This window comes from Labrus bergylta, chromosome 14, assembly GCF_963930695.1.
Source record: "Labrus bergylta chromosome 14, fLabBer1.1, whole genome shotgun sequence".
Taxonomy (NCBI): domain Eukaryota; kingdom Metazoa; phylum Chordata; class Actinopteri; order Labriformes; family Labridae; genus Labrus; species Labrus bergylta.
In genome coordinates this window covers 24,742,306-24,766,930 of record NC_089208.1, presented here as the reverse complement: position 1 = coordinate 24,766,930, position 24,625 = coordinate 24,742,306, and the positions used below count along the sequence as shown (strand labels likewise).

At 41.1% G+C, this 24,625-nt stretch overlaps 2 protein-coding genes across 2 annotated transcripts; one reads left to right on the top strand and one right to left on the bottom strand.

The window, feature by feature from the left end:
• The first annotated feature begins 2,480 nt into the window (after positions 1-2,480).
• On the top strand, positions 2,481-5,752 carry hmgn1b (high mobility group nucleosome binding domain 1b). The gene is made up of 6 exons (XM_020631226.3): positions 2,481-2,664; positions 4,081-4,107; positions 4,265-4,294; positions 4,381-4,419; positions 4,523-4,642; positions 4,739-5,752. Exons 1-6 carry the CDS (start codon positions 2,650-2,652, stop codon positions 4,802-4,804), a joined length of 297 nt encoding a protein of 98 aa, XP_020486882.2. The 5' UTR covers positions 2,481-2,649; the 3' UTR covers positions 4,805-5,752.
• Positions 5,753-8,965: 3,213 nt separating this feature from the next.
• slc37a4b (solute carrier family 37 member 4b) lies at positions 8,966-23,739 on the bottom strand. The gene is made up of 10 exons (XM_020631235.3): positions 23,536-23,739; positions 21,000-21,498; positions 20,271-20,503; positions 16,853-17,099; positions 14,272-14,424; positions 14,102-14,187; positions 13,904-14,017; positions 12,368-12,433; positions 12,138-12,276; positions 8,966-9,982 (listed from the first exon to the last, which is right to left on the bottom strand). The coding sequence occupies exons 2-10, from the start codon at positions 21,145-21,147 to the stop codon at positions 9,816-9,818; spliced, it is 1,353 nt and encodes a 450-aa protein (XP_020486891.2). The 5' UTR covers positions 21,148-21,498; positions 23,536-23,739; the 3' UTR covers positions 8,966-9,815.
• Between the last annotated feature and the right edge of the window lie 886 nt (positions 23,740-24,625).

The window sequence follows — 24,625 nt, the reverse complement described above, 5'->3', positions numbered from 1 at the left end:
AAACATACTGTACAAGAGATAAAATTAATAAATATGATAGAAATGTCTCAGGGAATTGTCTGAAATGTGGTGTAACAGATTCATTTATTCATTCTTTTTGGGACTGTTGTCAAATTCAGAAAGTTTGTTCTGAAAGAGAGCGCTGGTTATCTGAGCTTTTGGAAATACAAATACATTTCGATCCAGCACTTTGCATTTCTCAGGATATTACAATAGTGTGCGACATCCACTTAGTTGGGATATTCTTTTTTCCTCAGTTATATTTAAGAAAATATTGCTACAACATTGGAAATCTACATCTCCTCCTACACCGAAACACTGGAAAAATTAACTGTTCTATTATCTGAACCTGGAAAAGACAAGAGCCACTGAAAGGAACAAAGTAATACAATTTGAAAACACATGGGGGAAAGTTATACTAGCACTAAACTCATAAAAAAATGAAGTGAATCAGCTTTTCTTCCTGTACTACATGTTTTGTTGCTTCCACAGATTGGCTGCAATGCTATAAAGACACCACATATGAATTTCTGTAAACTGTTTAATTTTATGGAGATTGTGTAAGTCCTCGTTATACTTTGATGATTTGTGATGTGTGTATTATTTTTGACGGAAAATGCAAGATAAAATATTATTTTTTAAAAAGTAATGGCCTACGAGTCATGTCACCCTAAGATATGCCCCATCCCCTCTATTTTCAAAAGCAGGTTACTTCTCAGTTTCTGATCAAACAGGAAGCAGGGAAAAGTTAGATTTTGTTAGATTTGGTACTTAATAACATTTCGACATTACTGCAGTGCAACATTATAAAGAGAGCTTCCAACCCTGAGCTGACATCACAGGAAAAAAGGCTGCCTATAGTGAACATTTGGGGACTCACTATTGGGTTACAGAAGGCTCTAAAAATGATTTGCAAAATATACAAAAGGATCCAAGACAAAACAACGCCAATTCTCAAAACAAGCAGATCCTAAAATGATGCACAACACAAAAATAACAATTAATTTAGCCAGTTACAATAGAAGCTGACTTTTGGATATATATTTAGGCATGATCACAAAGTTCTTTAAGACTGTCAGCAGAGAAACTTAAAGCACATTGTCAAAGCATATCAAAACCTTTAGGGGTCTTTTATGGTAAACGTCGGTTAAAAAAGGACCAATCTTTGAGATAGGCCAATAAAAGTTGGAAACTTTTCTATTGGTCCTAATAAATAAACAAACACATACTGTAGTAGGCTATATAGGGTATCATGTAACTCAAACCAATGCTTACAGTACAGATACAACGATGAGTGTCATATCAGCTGTGATGAAATCAAATAGTCTAAACAGCAAAGCATCCACAAATAGGCACATTTATCGAATCTCTAAACACAGTATTGACGTTACACTGTTGTGCCAGTAGGTCACTTGAAAACTACTATTTTCTTTTTCTCACTTTCTTGAGAATGTATTATATTTGAATTGAGTCAAAATGATGGGATGCCCTCAGTGATTCCTAAACTAGGGTTATATGAATAAGCCTAATATAAAGCAGGCTCACAACACAGACTAATCTTTGTCCTCACAGATAGTTTTGACAATTAATAGAGACCATATGGGAAGGAAATGCTCAATAAGTTCACATCTCCTCCTCGTTATAACTGCTTTATGGACTGAGAGGAGCCTATGGGGGGTTTATAACAGATTGTAGTCTGTGGCATGTCTTTTAAATCAGTACCTAAGATTATGTAGAAACACTTACAATAAAGAAAACATGTCGGATTGACGGTCTCCTTTCACTCTGACTATGCTCAGGGTCTCCTCAAAGCAGAGAACAAATAAGAGCTAACACGGTCAGGGCAGTTTGTGTCTGCGTCTTTCACTCGGGGGAAATGAATGAACTTTACGTGCTGACATGTCTGAAACGACTTCAAGACTAGAGACACAGCGGTGGTTTCCACTAAAGCCATGCGCACATGAAGCAGGACGGAGACCACCCTGCAGAAAGCGGACTGCTCCTTCAGGGCACACACATGCTAAGAGCTGTATCTGCTCGTATCCTGTCGCCATTTTCCCAAGCTAAAATACAAAAGACTTGGCTGAAGGAGCACACACCCCTTTTTCGACCTTCCACTGATACACATGGCTTTAGTCGTTGTCTGAGAGGCACATAGTTAGGTTTTTACTTTGAAGATGTTTCACTGTAAAAGCTCGGTTATTCTTTCATACAAAATGTGGTGACGACAATAAGGTGAAGGACACAGTTAAAGACAATTTGCCTCGTTAAAGCAGATGGTTGCACATGGACAAATAGCTCGCCGCATTTGGTGACTGACGTGTGACGTATCCAAACAGGTATAGGCCCGGATTTGAAATCGAGTTGCTGACCACAGCGGCGTCCACTCAGCGACGCGCGGGGGCGGGATTTAGCCCCGTCAATCACTGTGGAAGTCTAACGGTTTGAATAGGGTGGGAGGGGGAGAATCCAATCCGGTTTGAGCTAGTTTTTCTTCCTATGGAACATTAACGTCTCGCAGCGCCGTGTTAGACTGTATTATTGGCACAGCTTTATCCTGAATATACCATTGTGTGTTTTGCTCCTGTACCGAGTTACATTTAGTTCAGTTTTTCTTCTTTAAGAAAAACAACCCCACACAAACCAACCATGCCTAGAAGGAGAGTGAGTAGACCGACATCTTTCATGCATTCAGTGATACAGCGTTTATAACCCACAACTGCAATGAGTGCAATGGGCTTGTTACAGAGCCATAGTTGTTTGTAATGTTGTTTAAAAATGTCCGTGTTCTCTTGTTAGTGATCGTCTTAAGTAAGCGCCGTGCAGCGCGGAGTTTTAGTTGTGTTTATAGCGTCTGTTTTGATTTCATCAAGTGGCTGATTCTTGGTCTTATCTGTTCTCATGCAGTGATTATCTTTGTGCCAATTGGTTTTTCCGTGTGCATAGGGTTAATTTACCGCAGGATTGTGATATGCACGAATGCAATTGTGAATTTATGCAGTTTTAATGCATCGCGGGACATAGCAGAGCCCTTTTCTGTGTCGACGGAGGGGCTTTTTTTTCTGCAGAGAAAGTTGGCGGCATATTGATTGTTTCCAATTGGGGGTCGTCACGCTGGAAATGAAAGTTTCTTTTGCAAAATAAGCGTTTTGTAGTAATAATGCGACGTTATTGTGCACGATTTCAGCTTACATAATAATAATATTGCTCGTTTTGTGAGCACTTTTATTGTTTGTTTCGCTTTTTGTTCCGCTAGTGAAACGAGTCTAACGTGTTTTTATCGTGTTAAATGTTTGTGGTATGCATGTGTACTTTATGTTCACATCCTGGGTTTTCCCCCGGTGATCATGCATTTCTTAGAAGGCGTTCGTCGTGTAGGCTTTTTGTGTTTTGTCGGCTCAGGCCACTCGTAGGTTATGCAATGGCCTCCGTCAGAGAAGCGCTGCTCTTGTTGCTGGGGGTTTTAGGAGAATCTGCTAGCACATCGACGTAGTCTCTTTTTCAAATTCATGGCGGGAACACGCTCTACATTGCTCGTTTTTTTCCTCCCTCCGTTCGCTGGCAATCCAATTTTATTACCAATGAATGGATGGAGAAGGAGGCGGAGTCCGTCCCCTCCTCCATCGGAGAGAGAGCATGAGGACACGAGGATGCTGTTTAAACGACGACATGCTTTCTTTATCACGCTTTCAAACCCGGGCATGAAACACTGAATGTTTTTTTATTCGTCCGCGAGTAAAAGTAGTCCCCAAAGGAGTTTACATGTAGCCATGTAACGTGTGATTGTGATAATTACAACAATTGTTATCATGCTGATAAGTATCCATATGAGTTCTGTTTGAGACATTTTCTTGGTTATTGTTTCCTTTGTGCCAAAAGCTAGAAGCCAATCATATTGCTTGCTCCCAACTAAAACATGCACGATACTACATGCACAGCCATAGGCTAATATTCTGTGCGAAAACGCCCACTTTTGGGTTACATAACACTCCTATGCCCATGCCCCCCTCTCCCCCACCAACATCTTAACCCAACAACTTCAGTCAACTTCCCTCATTTGAATCTTTTCTTCTTCTACAGAATGCCACTGCAGGAGACGAGTCAGGGGTAAGGATTGATCAGAATATCATACTATAAAAACATAATGTAGGAGGTTTTTTTTTATTGTTTTTTTAAAGCAATTAAACCCCAAACCACCAGGGGTCAGCAACATGCCAAAGTCTGAAGTTTGAAGTAACCCCCCCCTGTCTTTTCTTTTCTGCAGCCCAAGAGGAGGTCTCGCAGGTTGGAAAAGGTAAGTGCAGACAAGTCCAGACTCTGTCAGACATAAAGTGTACTGCATTCCTCCTGCTGACATTTATGTTTTGTTTTCCCCCCCAGCTATTTGAAACAAAGACCGAGGTGAAACCAAAGCAAAAGGTACGATCTTGTTTTGATTAGTTATGATAAAACATACACACTCTACGGCCTACAGGAGACACACAGACTAACATGTTTAATATTTTGTGTTATATGTTTACAGAAGGCACCAGCTAAGGCCAAGAAAGTCAAGGAGGTAGAGAAGGCGAAGCCTGAGGAGAAAGAACCAGAGGCCCCTGCAGAGAATGGCGAAGCCAAAGCTGAGGAGGAAGTTGAGGAAGAAGTAAGTTTCAGAAAATAAAATCTAAACATGTAAAATAACGATTTTCAACATGTTGATCCAACTTGTTGACACCCTGTTTTCTTTTTCTTTTTTCAGGCACCAGCTACAGAAGAAGCAGCTGATGATAAAGAAGAAGAAGAAGAGGAGGAGGCAGCAGAATAACATCTCCACGTCTTTTACCAGTGCTCCCTGTACCTCTTTTCTTGTACAATTCAGGGGAATATTTTTATCAACTATTTTCTAAATACAGGTTTTTTAGTAGTTTGATTGTAGAGAACACTTTTTTTTAATGAAAGAAAAAAAAGTCAATTTGGAGACGGGAATTTCATCACATCCCACAATTTTGCATCGCCATAGAAAATTGCGGTCATTGTTGTTACTGTTGGTGGATTTCATTTTAGTTTTAAATGTGAAGGAGGGGAGGGTGCGGGACAGGTTACAGTGACAACACGCACGCACAACGGAGGAGCTGGGGAAACAACGGGAAGAGATTTGCCTGCGTGGATTACATTCCATATGCTTTATAAGGGACAGTGTTTGTAATCTGTGCTGGGGTGGGGATGGACAAAGTCACAGGGCAACTCATTGTTTTATTGTTTATGATGAAGAACAGTGTTTTAGAATGTTTGTATGCTTTGTTCCTCTATGTTAACTCTTGTACTCATGCAGTTTTCTTAACCAATTTGATCAATAAAAGCTAAAATAGCTAGTACTGGAGCTCTCCTATCAGAACTGTGCATCACGTGTGTTGGTTGTGTCTCTGTTCTGTGATAGCATCGCAATAAATTTGTATAGCTGCTGTGAAAAGGGTTTTCAATCTTTCTATATGCAGTGTGTCATGGTACATTGTACGGATGGTAAAAATGGAATTTGTTTTCTTAGCTAAGCTAATGGGGTGTGTAACCATAATAAAAACATCTGTTGAAACTGGCCTCTTAAAGGCCTCCAGGCAAACTGTACTTTTATTTGAGATGTCAAATGCATACCAGCAGTAGCAATATTCATGTACGTTTTAGGTATCTGTATCAAATACAAGTGTGCAGTTTATTTTTTTGTTTATAGGTGTACCTGTGTATTGATTGTTAACAAAACAATAAAACTCGGTTGGTAGTTGTTGCACTCTTATTATGTAAAGATGTTTCGAGTGGATTGATGAAACGTAAAGGGTCAAATTTTAAAATTAAAATAGTGATGGTGAATGAATCCTAAAAGTTAGACTTAATGATAAAGCAGTGCAAGTTTAACACTAACCGATGTGCGCCAATGTCAAGGTTTTTAATTCTTAATCATTCAAGTAATCAAGAATGTAACATGCAATATATCATGTAAATAATGGAATACTGTTTCACAGCATGTGGGAATAAATGTGTAGATATCCATCAAAGCTGGATGTAGAAGTGAAGGGTGTATGTATTTTTCTTTTTGTTGCTCTAACTATCAGAAGTGAAGGGTGTATGTATTTTTCTTTTTGTTGCTCTAACTATCGATCAATGTATTTTTTTTAATCAGCCAATGTGTCTTTGACAGCTTTAAAAAAAGCAGTGATTTCTAAGTTCATTTGACCTTATGCAAGACGTGAAAGAAGGCACTGATGTGTATTAGACTGCCACTGGGTGATCATGTTAAGATGTGATTGATGTTTCACATTCATTTTGTGAATTATACATTTGGAGCCATGTATTACAGACAGAAGGGGGGTTAGTGCTCCTTCTATAGCACCTTCAAGAAGCATTCAATAAAACAGTCAAAGCGTGATTAGAGGAAACTTTCCATGTCACCTTGAAACAGTTTAATATGAAAGTCAACGTTTAGCTTTAACAGAGAGGGAATAGTTTCAGCACCATGGACAGTTTCACATTGGACCACCCCAAGTGAGTCAGCTGATGTATTTAATGCATTGTCTTATTGTTTCTGATTTCATATATATATATATATATATATATATATATATCGTTTTAAAAAAGTTTGTTTCTTATCTCAGCGTCTGTGAAGGTAAACAAACCCTCGTTGAAACATGGCCGGCCAACAGCACATTTACTTCCGGCTCCGCTGAGATTGGTGGACGAGAAAGTACGGCGGGACATACACACAGGTATCAGGTTATCCCTTGCTTACACACATACATACACACTGTTACACATATCACCACAAAGACGTCGTAACCTTAATATTTTAGCCGTGTGGTCAATACGACTATGAGGGACAAAAAAATGACTAAAGTATAAATAAATAAATGTTGGGAGAAATGCATACAATAATGTATAAATAAATAATTAAATAAATGCATCAATGAATATATAAATAAATATATAAATGCTGAAAACAATACATCAATGAATAAATAATAAATACACTTTGTTAATGAAAAAGGCTATTTATATATTTTTTACATGTATTTATTCATTTATTAGCGTATTTCTACAGTTATATATGTATCAATGCATACATTTCCACATTAATTGAGTTATTGTGTCCAGGTCGTAAGAGGAAAAGTATATATGTAAATTTGCTTCTGTCTGTTTTTCAAAATTGACCAATCCTACTTCAGTAATATTAGGACGGCCCACTTAATTTACATATTTACTTTTCCTTGTACAACATGGACACAGAAATATATAAATAAATATATGAATATATTTATTTATATATTAATTTTATATGAATTGTTGCATTTATTTATATATATATATTATATATTTATTGATGTATTTATTTATATATATATATTTATTTATACATTATTGTATGCATTTCTCCCAACATTTATTTATTTATACTTAAGTCATTTTTTGTCCCTCATATACGACATCAACTAATGTAAACAGAAATAACAACGATACGTCAACCACCATTTCTAAACTGCTCTGTGTGTGTTGATAATGGGCTATATATTTCACCGACCAATAACAGTCAATATCTTTTATTGGTCATTGCGTGACGTTAAAATTATATTACCAGTCTTAATACTTAAATCTGCCATCGAAAACTCTCAGAGTTTCCGTGTTGTCTTCCACTGGAGGACAAGACACACCAGTCGTTTATCTTCTGTCGTCTATGAGATGACCCTGCCTTTATTTGGGACAGGTCTTTAACCACTGTCAGAAAAAACTCTTATGCACATCAGAGACGGGAATGAGTGTAACATTATACATTGACACCAGGAAGAATATTTAACAGTGCTCAAAGTCGGGATATCGATAAAGAAATGAAGTTGTAGATTAAGGATTAGATTTTGCCCTTTGACAGTATGCAAACCTGCTGCACAGCTGATGCACATACAGCATCATTCTGTCTTTCTTTGGCAGATAGTCATTGGTAAATGGACTTGAGCTTGTAAATCAAATATATATATTTAGGCCTATAGCTGATAGTCTTCTGACTACTCAAAGCACTTTTTACACCGCAGGTCACACCTTCACATTCACACACTGATGGTAGAGGTTGCTATGTAAAGTGACCATCAGAAGTTACTAATCCATTCATACACATTCATGCTAACGAAGCAGCAGGAGCAACTTGGGGTGAAGTGTCTTGCCGAAGGACACATCGTACATGTGGCTACATTAGTAGCTGAGGGTCAAACCCCTGAGTATCTGGGTGAGAGACAACCGACTGAGTTACGTCCCTGAAGTTCATGTTTATTTTTTGTTTCTTGCTTCTTTTGCAGTCTTTAATCCCCAAACATGCAGCTATGCCAGATTAGTAAAGGGGACTGCACCTTGTATTGGGATTGGCTTTTATTTTAAGTTTTATATAAATAGAGTTTAGACCCAGACCCAGTCTTTGAAAAGCTATTCCCATGATTTATGAAACTCAGTTTGCTAACGCCTTATGTGAGCATTAGTAGAACTCAGGAGTGTTTCTGCACAATGAGGACGGTGGATTTCCTTCTTAAACACTATGTGTGAGGGATGTATTCATGGTCAGGTAACTGTTCCATGTACAGACCAGCATGCTACATCATCACTGAGTGATGTAACCTAGTGCTCCGGGTCTTTGAAACATCAAACATGCGTGCCTAGAAGACCCGACTAGTGTGGCTCAAACCCCATTGCGTGCCCTAGCAGCCACCCACGGACCAGCCCTCTTTAACCAGAGCCCGTGTGTGGTGCTGGATAAGATTGTTTTATACTTACAGCAATAATTGTGCATCCATTCTTTACCTGTACAAGCAAAATTCCCCCTTTTTGCATCTTTTTGAAGGTTTATTCCTCTTTGGTACACATGTATTTAAAAACTACTTTCAGATCTGTCTGGAACAAGAGACACAATCTCACAGAATGAGCTAAACTTAAACAAAAAATAAAAACACTCATACCAAACTAAGTTGACTTCACATTTATTGGACGCCCTTAACCCTTTTAGGTGCATCATACAATTCCAGTAAGATACAGACATGCCAGCTTGGCACTGAGTGAAGGTTCATCTTTTTTTTTCCCCACATATGCTAGAGATGAGAACGTTAACAGTACACACAGTGGCAGTGACAAAAAAAAAACCCTGTGGCAAATGTTTGATTATAATACATTCTTATAAAAATATCAGATTATAAGAGCTTGCATGGCCTACCAAGTGTTATTCTGTATCATGTAGCATAGAACTGTGTATAAAAATAACATTTTCCTATTACTTCAATGACATAATGAGCCTCATACATGTTCACAAATACTTGAGGTATTAGTAAAATGACCGTGACACATGCTACAATATTTGTGCAAATACCCTAGACGTATGATAGTCTAGACTGTACAGGCTCTTTAGTGCACATTCAATAAGGTAGATAGAGCTGACCTCCACTGAAGGCAAGCTGTTCAATGAGCAGCACACATCCTCTCGTCAAACTTCCTAATATATTAGTTTCCATGTTCCTTCACAATACTACATTATTAAACTGGAAGCACTGCAACCTATGCGAAGACCTATGTTTCTGTGCTGTTGACTATGAGGAGAAATGTGTGTTCCTAAAGTAGATCATGTCTGACATCCATCCTGAGCATCTACATGAACCCAAAAAACTCAGAAGAAGTTTCTGAGAAAAGTCGGTGTTCAGAAATTGGTTTGGTCAGATTGGAGTTGTATTCATGTGCAGTTTTTTTTCCCGAACATTCAAGAATGCAATAACACAGTCTGTCTGGTCAAATTACAGGACATCAACTTATTTCAGGAAGATGCATTAGTCCAGTTTTTCTGCCACCCGTCCCATCTTTGTGCGCATGTTGCGTACGAGGAAGAAGCCGATGGTGGCGATGGCCATGATCACCTCAGCTACCCAGAAAGCCATGTCCCAGCTGTGCTTTTTGGCAATAGTGCTGAAGGGGAGCCCAGCCATGAAAGCGCCCACTGCAACCAAAAAACAAGGTTGTTTAGTCATGATGAATGAATCAGCGTTTCAAAAGTAGTACGGCAGCAAGAGCTTTAAAATATCAGGCTCCTCTCCTGATAAACAATCGGTTTGTTTATAGTTTGCTGGCAGACACAACACCCTCTCTACTTTTAAGTGTATTCATAAATCTTATCTTTTTAAATCTTATAGTTGAGGCTGGCTCAGGTTTAGACTGCTGGGGACTTGACACATCAAGCTCCTATCTCCTCCTCTTCCTCCTCCTCCTCCTCTCTCTCTGTGTCTTGTCTTGAAGGTCCATGTAGACCCTAGTTTCAGACTTCCTTCTGCCATGGATCCACTTGACTCCGAGAGGTCATCACAGTTCCCTTCTTAAGCCTGATTTATACATCTGTGTTGAATCTAAGCTGTAGCTAAACACTAGCAGTGCGATTTCTATGCTACTTATATCGCCAGTTTATTCTACTGTCACATTCTGTACCTTGTTTGTGTACAGGAAGGAAACCATGGCGACTGAAACCAAATGATGTTGGAGCTTATAAATATTCAGCAGCAGTTGATTAAACTGCAGTTTTTGCAAAGAAGAAAAGAGAGCAGACAACGGAAGAGATGAAATGTACGGTCGCTGAATCAATTGAGGCTGTGGACGAGGGATTTTTTGCGACTGAGAGAAAGGGTTGGGCTGCATCTCATGTCTCTTAAATCGCATAGATCGCTCCTCGTTTCTTGGTCGAGACCTGACAGACACGCTCCCCTACTGGATATCACTCATTGATTGGACGCTGGAACGGATCGGAATTCAACTTAACTTATTAACATCACAAGTGTTTAAAAACGGAGAAGATACGGACTTCAACATAAAACTTTGTGTGGTAGAGATGATGCACATCGGGCTGTGTACGAAGGCTTCTGTGTATGTACAGGGCACCAATCAAAAGCTTACTATCACTGACATCACCAGAGTTCTCGGGGCGATTTCTGGACTCAACATGTGTTGGTCCCCAGTCTCTGCCCTCCCAGACCTCCACCAGGTCCGGGGTCTGAAATCCCTTAGAAAAAGAGGGTTGGGGGATTTCTTATTTTATAAACAAAAGGGTCTGGTTGAGTCTTTGAACATGTGTTTGTGGGTCCATTTGGATTCTGTTTGGTCATTTCCCCCCTCTAAACTCCCCCTACCACTGTTGTTTTTATTATCTGTCACACTTTCGTAATGATTATGATATTATTGGTAAATTTATTGCCATTCTTAGTATTTTCTCTGTATTTTATCATAGTTATTGTTTTTATATCATTCCTGCAGTCTGTATGTCTGACTGTCTTTCTATCATTTTCTATAAACCAAACCAGTTGAGCAGTAGGATGTGCAGCTGGAGTCCAGTTCTGCTCGAGGTTTCTGTATGTTAAAAAAAGTTAAAAGTTTACAAGCTCTCTTCATGCATGTTTTCTCTCCGAGTACTCCGGCTTCCTCCCACAGTCCAAAGTCATGCTCGTTAGGTTAACTGGTGACTCTAGATTGTCTGTAGGTGTGAATGTGAGTGTGGCTGCTTCTCTATATGTCAGCCCTGTGATTGACTGGCGAACAGTCCAGGTTGTAACCCCCCACTCCCCCCGCGACCCCGAAGGGGAAAAGCAGTATAGATAATGGATGGTCTCTACTTTTAAATCCATTTTGTCATAATTTTAAGCTTTTTCTTATTTTCTCTGTAAAGCGATCTGAATTGCATTCGATTTATATGAAAGGTGACATATAAATCAAGTTTGATTGATTGATTTCTCCATGGGCGGTTCTTGGCAGGGGCCAATAGGGGCCAGTGTCCCTGTAACACTGAGCTTGGTTGCCCCTGTGGCCACCCCTCCAAAAGGAAGAGCCCCACTAATAACACATACAGTATATGGCCCAACAACCGGACTCACAATCTAGTATTAAATTCTGTTTTGAAACAAATTTAAATCATGGTATTTGATGTAGAGGTATTTAATAATGTGCGCTATTATTTGGCATAATATATATTTCTTTAAGCGATCATCTTTGTCTATTTTTCACCTGGGTTTAATGTTCCCCTCTGACAAAACAAATGGCCCCAGTTTGCCCCACTCCGTAAAAATGGTCTAGAACCGCCACTGGATTTCTTGTCATGTGCATTTGCAGCTCACCATTCGCCATCAAAGCTACGACAGCATGAGAAGTTCCACAGAAGTTTGAAGGAGCACTTTCACTCGCGATCACCCCAAACAAGGCAATTGGTCCATAAGAAGAAAATCCAAACACAGCACCGAGGAAGAGGATCCAGATCTGCGTGGGACAGCAAGACAATGTGGTTTTAAAAGGTTTTTCTAAGAGTCAGTGTCGTGCATTTTGATCCTTATAAACATCATGAACATACCTCTTTCTCTGACACACCAATGAGAACAGACAGGGGGTGAATGATTTGGACCCAAAGGGGAGCCTCCTGAGGGAAGAAAGAGGATTTTCTTAAAGCTAAACTAAGAAAAGGAAGATATCGGGGGGCCATGGGGACATGGTGGAGGCTCCAGGTAAGAGCCAGGCGTCTTGAAGAAGGGAAGGGAAGCCACTAGTTACTTAAGACAGATTCGCTTGAGGACAAGGAAAACTTTAAATAAATCAGTGCATACCTCATAAAACACAAAAACAAAATGTAAAAACATTCAGTGTTGTGTTTTAGAAGATGTGCCCCGTATTAATAAAGACATTTCAGCATAATCCTTGGGCCTCTCTCAAACCGCTCCCTCCACACTCGCACTCCAGCGGGGAGTAACATCACGCCCTCAGCTGATCGAAGCTCTCTTCATTAAGGTGGAGTGTATAAATACAGCAGCAAGCTTTAGGAAGAACCCCCCTCACTCCCAGGGAAACAGGAACTTCATGTAAGCAAGGATTTGATAAATGAGAAATTGTACGCAAAACGTTATTCAGATTTCTGTTTTTAACATAAAACACTTTGAAGTAAAATAAACACTTGTTCAATTTCCAAAATCTTTAATTAGATCCTGAAAATAACGTTAACATTTTGATATTTACATCTCTACGATAACTACTATATATTTTTTTTAATCTCATATACAATCGTTTACATTTAAATTTTATGGGTGATAACCAAGCGGCAACCTCTGGTGTTAAAAAATGAAGCTGATGCAGAAGTTGAAAATCCTGCCGTCATTCGAGTGTCCACTTGAGTCTGGCCACAAAAACACCTGAAGTCACAATACACACCCATTCAAAAAATCCTGTTTTTACAACAGATATTAACATGTTTACAGCAAAATAGATCTGATTAGCTCATGTCTCCATTGGCACACACTGTGTACGGGGGAACATTTTTAAACAGCTCATCAGTTTTGATTTGATGAAGGATAAGAGTTATTCACAACAAGGCGCATAGCCGACCTGATTGACAGGTGGGCGCGGTGTAACGGTTTGTCAGGAGGCTTAAAACCCACCCCAGCTCCAGCTCTCAGCCTGTCGTCAGGTTGACTGAAAGTTAGGCTGAGACAGCATTTCCAGCATGGAGACCGCCATCGATGGGACTCCGGAGCCCCCTGCAGGAACAGACGGGAGAGGGGACTCCAGCTTCTACTAATATTTACAGTCTGTGGTGATAACGCCGAACTTAATCTGTACAGACTCGCTGTTGGAGGGTTTAACAAACCACTCAGACTCCGCCCTCTGAGGTTTTTGATGACACTCAATGTCGCGGACCCTCCACGCGAGCGCACAAACGGACAAACTGACAAACGGAGTGGAAGGGTGTAAAGGATGTGGGGAGCGGTTTGAGAAAGGCCCTGCGTCTCCAAGCGAGAGTGTCTGAAGAGCCTGCTGGCTTTTATCATGATTTCCAAGTCTTTCAAGATTTAGATTTAAAACATTTGCATCGTGGTGAGAGAAACGACTCTGCACTTACTTTTGGGATTTCAGGAGTGATGGTGACTCTGAAGAGGTACATGGACACGCACATACCGCCCATCATGACGATGAGCAGACCATGGCGAGGGTTACCGTGGGTGCCCAAGCCTTTCTGGAGGAGGAGGTCACAGACAAGACGTTTTCAACACTGAACCCTTATTAATAATTCTTTTTTGCAATGCCGTCTGTGACTCACCCGAGACACAGCTCTGTCTGTGATGAAACCGGACGCCAGGCTGCCGACGAAACCTCCAACCTCCAGTGCACTCATGTAGGTACTGCCTGTGAGCAACACAACCGAGGTCAGCGAACATAACACGGTTAGGTCTCAATCGGTGACGAGTAATGCACAGTGGAAAGTAATACCCATGAGAGCAGTCTGGCCTTTCTCCTGCATGAGGAACAGCTGTCCCCAGTCAGTGGCAGCCGTCTTCACGCCAAACACCACCAGGTAACCCAGAGACAGCACCCACAGGAAGGGGGACAGCAGGAACTCCTTCAGGGTGCTCTCACCGTTTCCTGGTGAGAACAAGCACAGACAGGGAGGTAAGAGCAACAGATCAATACAAATGATTTTAGTTATTCTATACAGTCACACGCTGCAGTCATGTCCCATATAGATCAGAAATCAGATCATATCCGTGGAGCATGTCCTGTAGTCATCTACAGCAGCATGATGTCAAACTGATCTGGATGTGTCCTGCCTGAACAAGCTGTTTGTCACACAGATGTTTTTATAAAGGCAGTCGTAACAAACTGAACGGAAAGTTTGCAACAGCTTTAAAGAGCGTTAAAGACATCAATTGTTACAGTGAGACTGGATTATTCTGGTTTCTTACTGGTTTAAATACTGGGTTTGTTTGATTTAGAGAGGAGGGAAGCTCTTTTTTCAGACAGTGAATGGAATCAGGAGTCATAAATCAGAGTGAGAGAGAGAGACAGAGAGAGAGAGAGAGAGAGAGAGAGAGAGAGAGAGAGAGAGAGAGACACAGAGCGAGAGAGAGAGAGAGAGAGAGAGAGAGAGAGAGAGAGAGAGAGAGAGACAGAGAGAGAGAGAGAGAGAGAGAGATAGAGAGAGACACAGAGAGAGAGAGACACAGAGAGAGAGAGAGAGAGAGAGAGAGAGAGAGAGAGAGAGAGAGTGGGGAATGATGTGGGGCAAAGGAGCCAAAGGCCAGATTTGAACCCATGCCGCCCACTTTTAAGGCCTTTAGCCTCTGTACATGGGGCGTGAGCACTTACCACTAGGCTGCCTGCGCTCCCTTTGGAAGCTTCTTTTGTTCATTTTTGCTCCTTGTAAACTTTGGTGCACAAAATGAAACACATCTCAAGTTGACTCTGGGTTTTCTTCTCAGTTTTCATTCAAGTCATCAAGTTATGCAAACTGATTGACTAACAACCTTTTTCTGCACATGTTGAAGAGTTCCTGTATTAAAGAGCCCATATTATGCCCTTTTTGGGGTTCATATATTTAATCTATGTACCTACAAAAGTACATTCAAAATAGCTAAAGTTATAAAAAAGTCTCTGTTTTCATGAACTGCCGCTCTATGCACCGGCTCGCTTCTGACTCTCTCTCTAAGAATCTGAAGTGCCCATGTTCAGAGTCCCCACGTGTGCCAAGTCTGATCTGATTGGTCGACCTGTCGGCTCTGCCGTAATTGGTCAGTCGCTCAGCACGGTTCTTGGAAATGTCCCGCCCCTTTTACCATATTGGGAATGCAGCCACTGGCTCCGTCTGAGGGGAGCATAAACATTAGCACCTTAGCACTACTGTGCTACCGCAGGCTACGGCATATTGTGGGCGTGCTACAGAAGTTAACAGGCGTGCAACATGAGCTGCTGGGCTTACCACAACGAGCCAATGGGCTTAGATCAGTGATCTCACACTGACAAGACGTCACACTAACAATTTTTTTTCGAGGGGGGCTAGAACCGCGCATTACATGCAGCTAATGCTACAGCTAACAGGAGGACATAGGAAAAGCCGCATTTCCGCGGACTTTGAATTTTTTTAAACATGCACAGGACACTTGGAAAACACACTAAAGAGCATATAAAACCAGAAAAAGCAGAATATGGGACCTTTAAGTAGGGCTCGACCGATATGGTATGTCTTGGGCCGATAGCAATAAAGATATTAAGAAGAGAAAACAAATCTGATACCGATAAATTGTCCGTTATCTTTCATATACACATGTATTGTGTTTATCCCTCAAATGCAGTTATTAAACACTGAAACAATTTACAGTATAACTAGGCTAAGATGGTCACTCAACTGGAAAGTAACTGAGCATGTACGTGCTTCAACACTTGACACTCTGGAGGGTGATGATGCTCGTTGTAATCCATATAGCGCACTCTGCTGGTGAAGATGAGCTGCTAATGTAAAACAATGAAAGTCAAATGGAATGCAATTTGACTGGTGAATAAATCTTGTAATATCGGCGTATATCTGCAATAACATGAGCCGATACAGATAGTCACCAGATATGCTTGTATCGGCAGATATAAAAATAGACTGTCTATTTACAACTGACCGACCTGCTTTCAGATCCCTTTATGATCCTGAAGCAGCTCCCTCATCCTGATAAATATGTGTTTGTGTATCATTGTCATCTGTAACTGTCAGTTCCACTTTTTGTTGATTATTGTGTAAATTATGATATGTCTAAGCTCAGTTCAACCATGTATTTGTACGTGCATGAGATCCATGAGTGTCCCAGTAAGCGCAGATAAACCCACTGCAGTCTTTGCAGGAGTCAGGCTTAGAACGTACGCCATGGCTCACAATATCTCATCTTGTCTGTCGGGATGTTGTGACAAAAAGGAGGCTAACTTTGCACCCTGTGCCTGACATGCAATGAGGTAATCATCTTAAGCTGCAGAGAAACTTGCCCTCTTTAGCCCTTTGTAATCCTGCTCCCTGTCCTCCCTCTTTACTCACCTCCCTTTGCCCCCTTCTTGGCTGCAGCCTCGATGCTGGGCAGGCCCACGTCCTTCGGCTCGTTGGTCACAAACGCCAGACAAACAAAAGAGAAGGCAGCGCAGAAGATGCCCGACATGGTCATGATAGTCCTCCAGTCGTAGTACTGTAGCAGCACTGTAACCAGGATCGGACCCAGACTCCCGGCCAGGTTCATGCTGCAGGACAGGACGGACCACCAGGTCCCAAACTGGGACGGCTCGAACCACTGATGAGAGAGAGAGAGAGAGAGAGAGAGAGAGAGAGAGAGAGAGAGAGAGAAACAGAAAAGTCCAGTTTTACTAAATACTTTAATGCAGGTGGAGTCCTTTTATGATACATTTACAACCAAAATGAATAAAGGGCCTTTCAGGGCGCAGAGCAGAAGGGGAGTACGCACGAGAAAAAAGCAACAGCGCACGTTGCAAGGTGACTAAAACAATAGTCCATAAAATAACTACTTTTGGATGCAGGAGGTATCTGGGATGTTGTAAAAAAGCCCGGACCTTTCTACTGCTGAGGAGGAGGAGATGAGCAGCAAAGACGGAGTGGGTGTGTGTTTATGAGATCATCAGGGCACGACAGGACGTGGGAGAGTTTAGGCTCGTCCAGAAGCTGCAGCTCTAAAACGACCGCTTCACAACCATGACACGCATTTCTGCTGCCGTTGCAAATGTGCTATCTACAGCCAAACTGTTTGACATTTCTTTACAAACTAGAGATTTCTACCTGATGGTCTGTAAACAAGAGCTCAGGAAAGTGGGACACCGTTTGTTGTGATCTGATCTTCCCTCCTATTGGACGTGGGGAGGTGAGATCATGGAGCGCTGCGCCCAAGTTGAATATTTTTTAACCTCAGGGAAGCGCACAAGAACGGCAAGAACCTTCGATGGAGCGTGGATACGCTCTTGTGCAGCGCAACAACGAATGGATTTGAGAGCGGCCGGCAGCGCCCACCGCATCCTATGTGAAAGACCCTTTAGTCTGATTTTTTTTAGGTTGCTGTGGTGTTGGTTGCTAGGCGATTGAGATTGGACAGACCATGTACAGTTCATGTGTTCTTTCTTTGAGTGAGGGGCAGGCAAAATCAGATTCTTCTCCCCCATGCTCCTTTCTGAACATGGATTGTGAATCGCTTTCTGTGAAGGGTTGTGCATATTGCCATGTGCGGAACAAATGAAATGAAAAAGGCTAAGATGTGATCAGCCCCACAGCAGAATAAGACGCTTTTTTGATCAATGGATTTTCTAATAGTTATGAAACTCTTTTTCTGCCCATATTTTTGTGGATACTTAATGATATCATCCATGCATTTTTACTATCCAGAGCCACATTTCCACTACCTTTAAGAGGAGATTGAGGCCAGGGCAACATGTTGAAACATTACAGAACCTTTCCCTAATAATCAGCATACTTATGCATGTATAACACTGCTTTGATTCTTCTCTTTATTACTGCCTCAGGAGAAATGGCGTCACAAACACACGCCCTCGTGATGTAATAGAGATGAAGTGGGCCAGAAGCATTCCTCTCGCAGAAACCCAACAGAGCAGAGAGTAACCAGGAACTTGAGAATCCACTGAACAAACACTGAAGGCAACTCAGAGGCCGATTGAACGCCCGTGTCGATCATCATGTTAACTCAGCTGCGAACAGGAGCTGCAGAGATGTAGTACGCTGTTGCTCACTTTTAAAGATTCTTCTTTGAGTAGAAAATAAATGCACCTTTGTAAAGATCTGCTGAGGATCTTCTATAAATACATTCTGCTGTAATCTGATCCCCCTGAGCGTGCTCAACACATGCCAAAGCCTATTTATTCCCCACCTTTGCACACTGTTAACGGCCGCTCCTCACAAGACTCAGAATGTCTCTGAGCAGACCTTGATGTATTCTGTTATACAGTGCTTAAAGAGTACCTACTTTTAAAGTCCTGAAAATGGTGCAAACCATTTATTAAAACCTAGGTAACCAGCTCGCTAGGATTGCTGGGTAATCCTGTATGTGCAGAACGTTGGCCTGCAACGATCAGTGTGAAGCACAGGGTGGTTTCTCACCAAACAAGGAGGTGCTACCACTGACCCCGGAGGTCAGCGCCGAAATGACTCTAGCAGGATTCCTACAAACATTTAAATAGCAAACAGACAGGTGCACTTTCTCACGCAAACTAGAGTGTGAAATCAGCATCATGTCTGACAGCAGGTGGCTCAAAGTGCGAGGTAGCGCCCTTTCATTAGCGTCTGTAAAAATCATCACAAGCAACTTTTTTTTGAGATCACTTCTCTTGGCTCTTAATACAAGTTTAAGTCGACTAAAACCCTCAGTAACTGTAATCTTTGTCCGATCGACACATCATGCATATCATCATGTATAAGTATCTTTGCTTCATGGTCTTGGTCTGAACTACAGATTCACCGTAAACTAAAATCAGCTAAGATAAAGGATCACTTGTCCACCATGTGACGTGTCTTACTGCTGAACGCCGCTCATTATTGTCTGATGTCATTTCTGCTCGTCGTTGGTCTGTTCGCTCTTTATATGGAACTTTTAATGCTGCTGTCTTGGTTAGGACTCGCTTTTAAAACAGATGTTGTATCTCAATGGGAATATCTTTTTTAGAAATAAAGTTTAAGAAAAAAATAAAATATCGATAACCTTTAACATGGCGATATAATTTATTGTAAACAAGTCCAGATACTCAAAAACTCAACATTTAAGTAATAGCTCAAAAGCAGATGTTTGATTTTCACAATAAAACATCTCTGTGAAATGAAGTTTTGTGATACTGTCACACCATCCAGTGTGAACAAAGAGTTGTGCCGTGTCTGTCAACATTACAAAGAGTAATGCCATTGTATTGGCTGTTATTAGATAGATCCCGAGGGAAATTCAATTTTTTTATTTTTTATTTTTTTATTCAGACCGTAATAAATATAAATGAATTTCTGACTCTCTGAGTACATACAAAAATGCTTTGTTTAAAATAAAATGCATTTGGTAGTTTTACCTTTAAACCATGAGTATTGTTCTAAAAATGTTATTTTACTAATCGTCTTGGATACATTATCGTAGTGAAATGCATTTTATCAGTCAGAAACGCTTTATACTGGGGCGCTGGTAGCCTAGTGGTTAGTGTGCCCGCCCAATGTACGGAGGCTATAGTCCTCTAAGCAGGCGACCCGCGTTTGAATCCAGCCTGTGCTCCGTTCCCGCAAGTCATTCCCCGCTCTCTCTCCCTGATTTCTGACTCTATCCACTGTCCTGTCTCTCAATAAATACATAAAATATTAACATGACACTGAACCATAGCATGGTATCCCCTGTACTGTTATATGTAAGGTTTCAACAGATTCTTATCAATAACAATCTGTGTTTATGAAATGGCAGAGTGGATGGTCTCACCTTGCGCAGCACCTTCCCACAGGGGGGCCAGCCACAGCCCTGACCCAGGCCGTTGATGAACCAGAGCAGAGAGAACATGGGCACCGTGGAGGACCAGGAGAAGGCCACGTTGATGCCCCCCACCAGGAAGAGGCCGATAGAGAAGAGCCAGCGAGCGCTGATCTGGTCGGACAACACGCCGCTGATGAACTTACTGATGGCGTAGGCCATGGTCTGACTGCTGGTGATCAGACCTGCAGAGCCACAACATGAAGGGTGTACTTAGAGCAGCTTTTGTACAGCAGACATGGGCCGTAGATTTATACTCTTTTAATCACTAACAAAACAAAAAAGTGTCACTGTCCAAAGTCATGCCCTCTTCTTGTGTTAAGGTTTCCCTCAGTAAAAGAAAAGTCTGCAATCAAATCTGATGGCTCACATCTTGAAACTATTAAGCATGTATGAACTTGACAACACTTTCAAGGGTCAACTTTAATCAGACACTCCAAGGGAAAACTAGAAATGGCTAAGTTAGCTGTTCAGCAGGCCAGTGTGTTCTTTAGATGATCTGAAAGTATAAAGTATTTTGAATTTGCCACAGTGCACAGCACGCTCAAACCTTTGCACTTTGTATGTTTTGCAAGCTGAATAAGCCAGATTTAGGCATTATTGCACAATTCTTGGCAAAAAGAAAATGCCTTATTGCAAATTGTATCATTGAATAAGAATCTTTTTTTATTTATGTCTCACCCAGGTCATCTTTGTCCAGTTCGATCTCCTCCATCACAGAGGGCATGACGAAGGAGAAGGTCTTCCTGTTGAAGAAGTACAGCGAGTAGCCGATAAACATGCAGAAGAAGATGGCGGTACGATAGTAGCCGTATCCTGACACCCCCATGATTGCGCTCGGTCGGAACAGAGGCGATGTTTAAAGATAAAAAAAATATTTCCTCAGTCTTTTCTTCAGTAGAGTCTTGTTTTCAGTTCCTCTGGCAGCCAGATTAGAGCCAACCAATCTGGGAACCGCTGTTGTTTGGCTGTTCTTAGTAAAAAAGTTGACACCATTAACTGCTTGTGAGTGCTTGGAAAAGGAGCTGTGACACAAGCTGCAGCATTGGCCTGGTAGGTAGCACTGCTTTAAGTATGTTTCCTTAAGGAGAAGCAGTCTTCATGCAGGCGGTCAGCTCAGTCTGTCAGTGAGGCTGCTGCTTGAAGAAGCCAGGACAGAGGAGGGAAACCTTACACCGGCCTGGAAATGAGAACAACATAACAAACATACTTAAGACGCAATTAGGACTGGTCAGACTGAAGAGACAGATACTTAACTCTTTTTGACATCAACACTTTGTTTTTATGGGCTGAATTGATTTTAACACATCAAATATTTGAACAACATCATGTTTGTCTGAGAGGCAGCAAATGAGCTGGTCTTTCACCTTTCTCACATTGGTAAACATAAGAACATTAGTCTGGCTTTTTTGGACAGATGTTAAGTTTATCTCATGGTACTGAGCTTTGTTGCCACTGGCTGGTAAGCATTTGGTTAGTACTTCATACTGTGAGTTTTGGTGATACAGCTGATCTGCTTTTTGGGCCCTAAAAGAATACATTTTGAGGATTATTAAGTTGCCACTCTATTGTGCTATTTTCTTAAGTTTAAAAGGAATGTAACACCCCATAATACTTTCATCTTAGTAGCTCAAGAAGAGGTGATAAGCAGAAAGAAAATGGTTAACATGTGGATTGGTTTGTGTGTCGAATACAACATGCTACCCCCTGAATAAATCAGGGGCCCAGCTGCTTTGCTTTCAAAATACATCGGAATATTGCCATAGTCAGGGACAGAGGTGTTCTGACTGATATACTGCTATACATGTTATCAGTGGTGTAGTGGTGCCTACAGAAGTGGGTATACACTTTATGTGGCCCGTCCGGCAGCGGATAATCTGCCTCTGTTATAAACAGTGACATGTGAGAGTCCTTCTGAATATTTAGTTAGTGCATATGAGACAATTACAGGCTGAGTAGGAAGAGTCATCCCTTCACTTTCCTAGGACAAAAATTGCAGCATACCATGGATATTGTCAATCAATCACTGGTGTGAATCAGAGGGGATTTAGAAGTGGGTATACCCTATAGAGACTGAAAAATAAGTGCATATACCCTGCACTACACCACTGCATAAGTCAAAGTCCCTGCACCCTGATCAGAGCTTTAATTAGGGAAGGTCTGATGATACGAGACATAACACAATACAAGGTCATTATTGTGATTTAATGAGATATTAATGGTAATTTCATCAATTCTGATTTTTAATCCTATTTCTTTTTTTGGGGGGTGGGGGGGGGGTCTATAAGGAACACACAAACATGTGGATACATGTCTGAGAAAAAAAGTTTCTTATCCAATAGAACAGATGAATGTGTCCTGTGTTTATTACAGTCCCTGGAACACACAACAACAAAAGGACTATAGATGGGACTTTTCCACGCAAAAGGAGACAAATAATTGACACTTCTGGGTGAAAACCCCATACAACATCTCTGTATGTTCACTGTTTATCATTGTGGGTGATACATACAATCAATACAAGTATTTTTAAAAATATGACCCCTTTAAATCAAGTGTTGACCTCTAATGGTGGACCCAGGTTGTTTTTATTTACAGCCCCTCAGTGGCCCCTGGTTCAGTTCAGGATAAAGTGAAATTTAGTCCAACATGTCATCTTGCTTTAAGTTTCACTGGAGTAGTAAGTAGGCTGACAGATTAATGTCAAAGATGTTCCTCTAATTTAGCACGCGTGGATATCTGCTTTGGATGTCTCCTACCCTCGAAATATCACATGACAGCAGGCTGTTTTTAGACATATACAGGTTAAAATGAACCACCAGGACCAAACATGACCTAAAAGTATACTTTCAAATGATGAGCAAGAAGCTAAATTACATGACACGTAAACTAATGCGTACCCTACCGACTGGTATGAACCCTTTCATCTCACTGAGCTTCAACTCTGACACAAGGCAGACACATTTTGCACAACACCAACACGACAATGGACGTACTAAATGCAACAAATAACACCATCCATCGTGCTATAAAACCTGCAAAACACCCTCAGTTAGTCGCGGCGGACAGATTTATTGGACGGACCGGCCTTATATCCCTAAAGTGTGTAAAATGCTGAGATTTTTTCGAGACATGTCGATGTGTTATGGCGTCTGAGACGGCACTTTACCGCCTCACCGCTAACCCCGGACGAGGAAATGCCTGTAAAGCTGGTTACCTTTCATTCGCGCCCCTCTCTCGTCGATCCCCTCCATGCAGAAGGACGACGCGCGCTCCCGAGTCTGCGGCTCTTGTTGAGCGCGTCCCCGCGACAAACAGTAAGGGAGAGGAGGGCGACCCCTCAGCCACGGTGGCAAATACCGGAGACAGATTCAGCAGCCAGGCTGTGGTTTCAAATGTCGCACCACCATTACTATACGAGAGGTGAGGCAAATGTCGGATTGCATTGTGCATGCGGGTTCATTCTCAAGCCGCCAAACTCCATTTAAATATATGCGGATTAACATGTGCACTGCCAAACGACGCAGAAAACACGAAACTGTAGACAATTCAATGTCGTTTTAGACTCAATAAAACCTGTAGATTAATTCGGCATAATCGAGGATCTATTATTTCACTATAATCTCAGTATTAACCTCACAAGGCCCACTGCTGCCCCCCTCTGTCGGTTTGAGGCTGGAAACAATTGAACAGTTACTGTACTACATGTGGACCCTAAAACTAGACTTTTGTGCAATCAGATCAGGGAAATATCCCCCAAAAATAAGAAAAATAATCTGCCCACAGAGGCACAGACCCCAATCCCTGATTCCTCTTCGAAACACTTCTGCTGAAATCTAGCAAACGATTCTATAAAGCATCAAACCTAAATGTTGAAGAGAGATATGTTTAATTATTCTCAAGAACAATTTTTAAGTAATTCACTTGAGGACATACAACAGTGCTTGACATCTCAAATAAGTATTTTTCTTCTTTTCTTCTTTTGGATATTCACATCACATCTGTATGTTTATGTCTGTATACGTGCAACATTTCCTCCTGACCCTGACAGAACAGAAGGTTTTATAACTAAAATTACAAAACTGTATTAGGTGAACACCCTGATGTTTAAATAATCAAATGTTTGCCATACATATGATAAAATATAGTATATTATTTGAAGGATTATAGAGATATTTATTTAATTTTTCATTTTATAATTGGTTTATATTCTGTTTGATTCCATCCTTTATGTACAGTATGTCTGTATGTTTTATTGTACATTTGTTGAGCAGCTCTCATGTACCTGGTTCTGTTGTTTGTTTGAC

What these genes read in the sequence shown, in the direction of transcription:
- hmgn1b (XM_020631226.3), top strand. An exon ending in GGTCTCGCAGGTTGGAAAAG is followed by an intron (nt 4,295 to 4,380) that starts GTAAGTGCAGAC and finishes TTTCCCCCCCAG; the next exon opens with CTATTTGAAACAAAGACCGA. An exon ending in AGGTGAAACCAAAGCAAAAG is followed by an intron (nt 4,420 to 4,522) that starts GTACGATCTTGT and finishes ATATGTTTACAG; the next exon opens with AAGGCACCAGCTAAGGCCAA.
- slc37a4b (XM_020631235.3), bottom strand. Translation starts at nt 21,147, where the DNA reads ATGGGGGTGTCAGGATACGGCTACTATCGTACCGCCATCTTCTTCTGC. An exon ending in TCACTCCTGAAATCCCAAAA is followed by an intron (nt 12,434 to 13,903) that starts GTAAGTGCAGAG and finishes TTCTTCCCTCAG; the next exon opens with GAGGCTCCCCTTTGGGTCCA. An exon ending in TTGGTGTGTCAGAGAAAGAG is followed by an intron (nt 12,277 to 12,367) that starts GTATGTTCATGA and finishes TGTCCCACGCAG; the next exon opens with ATCTGGATCCTCTTCCTCGG.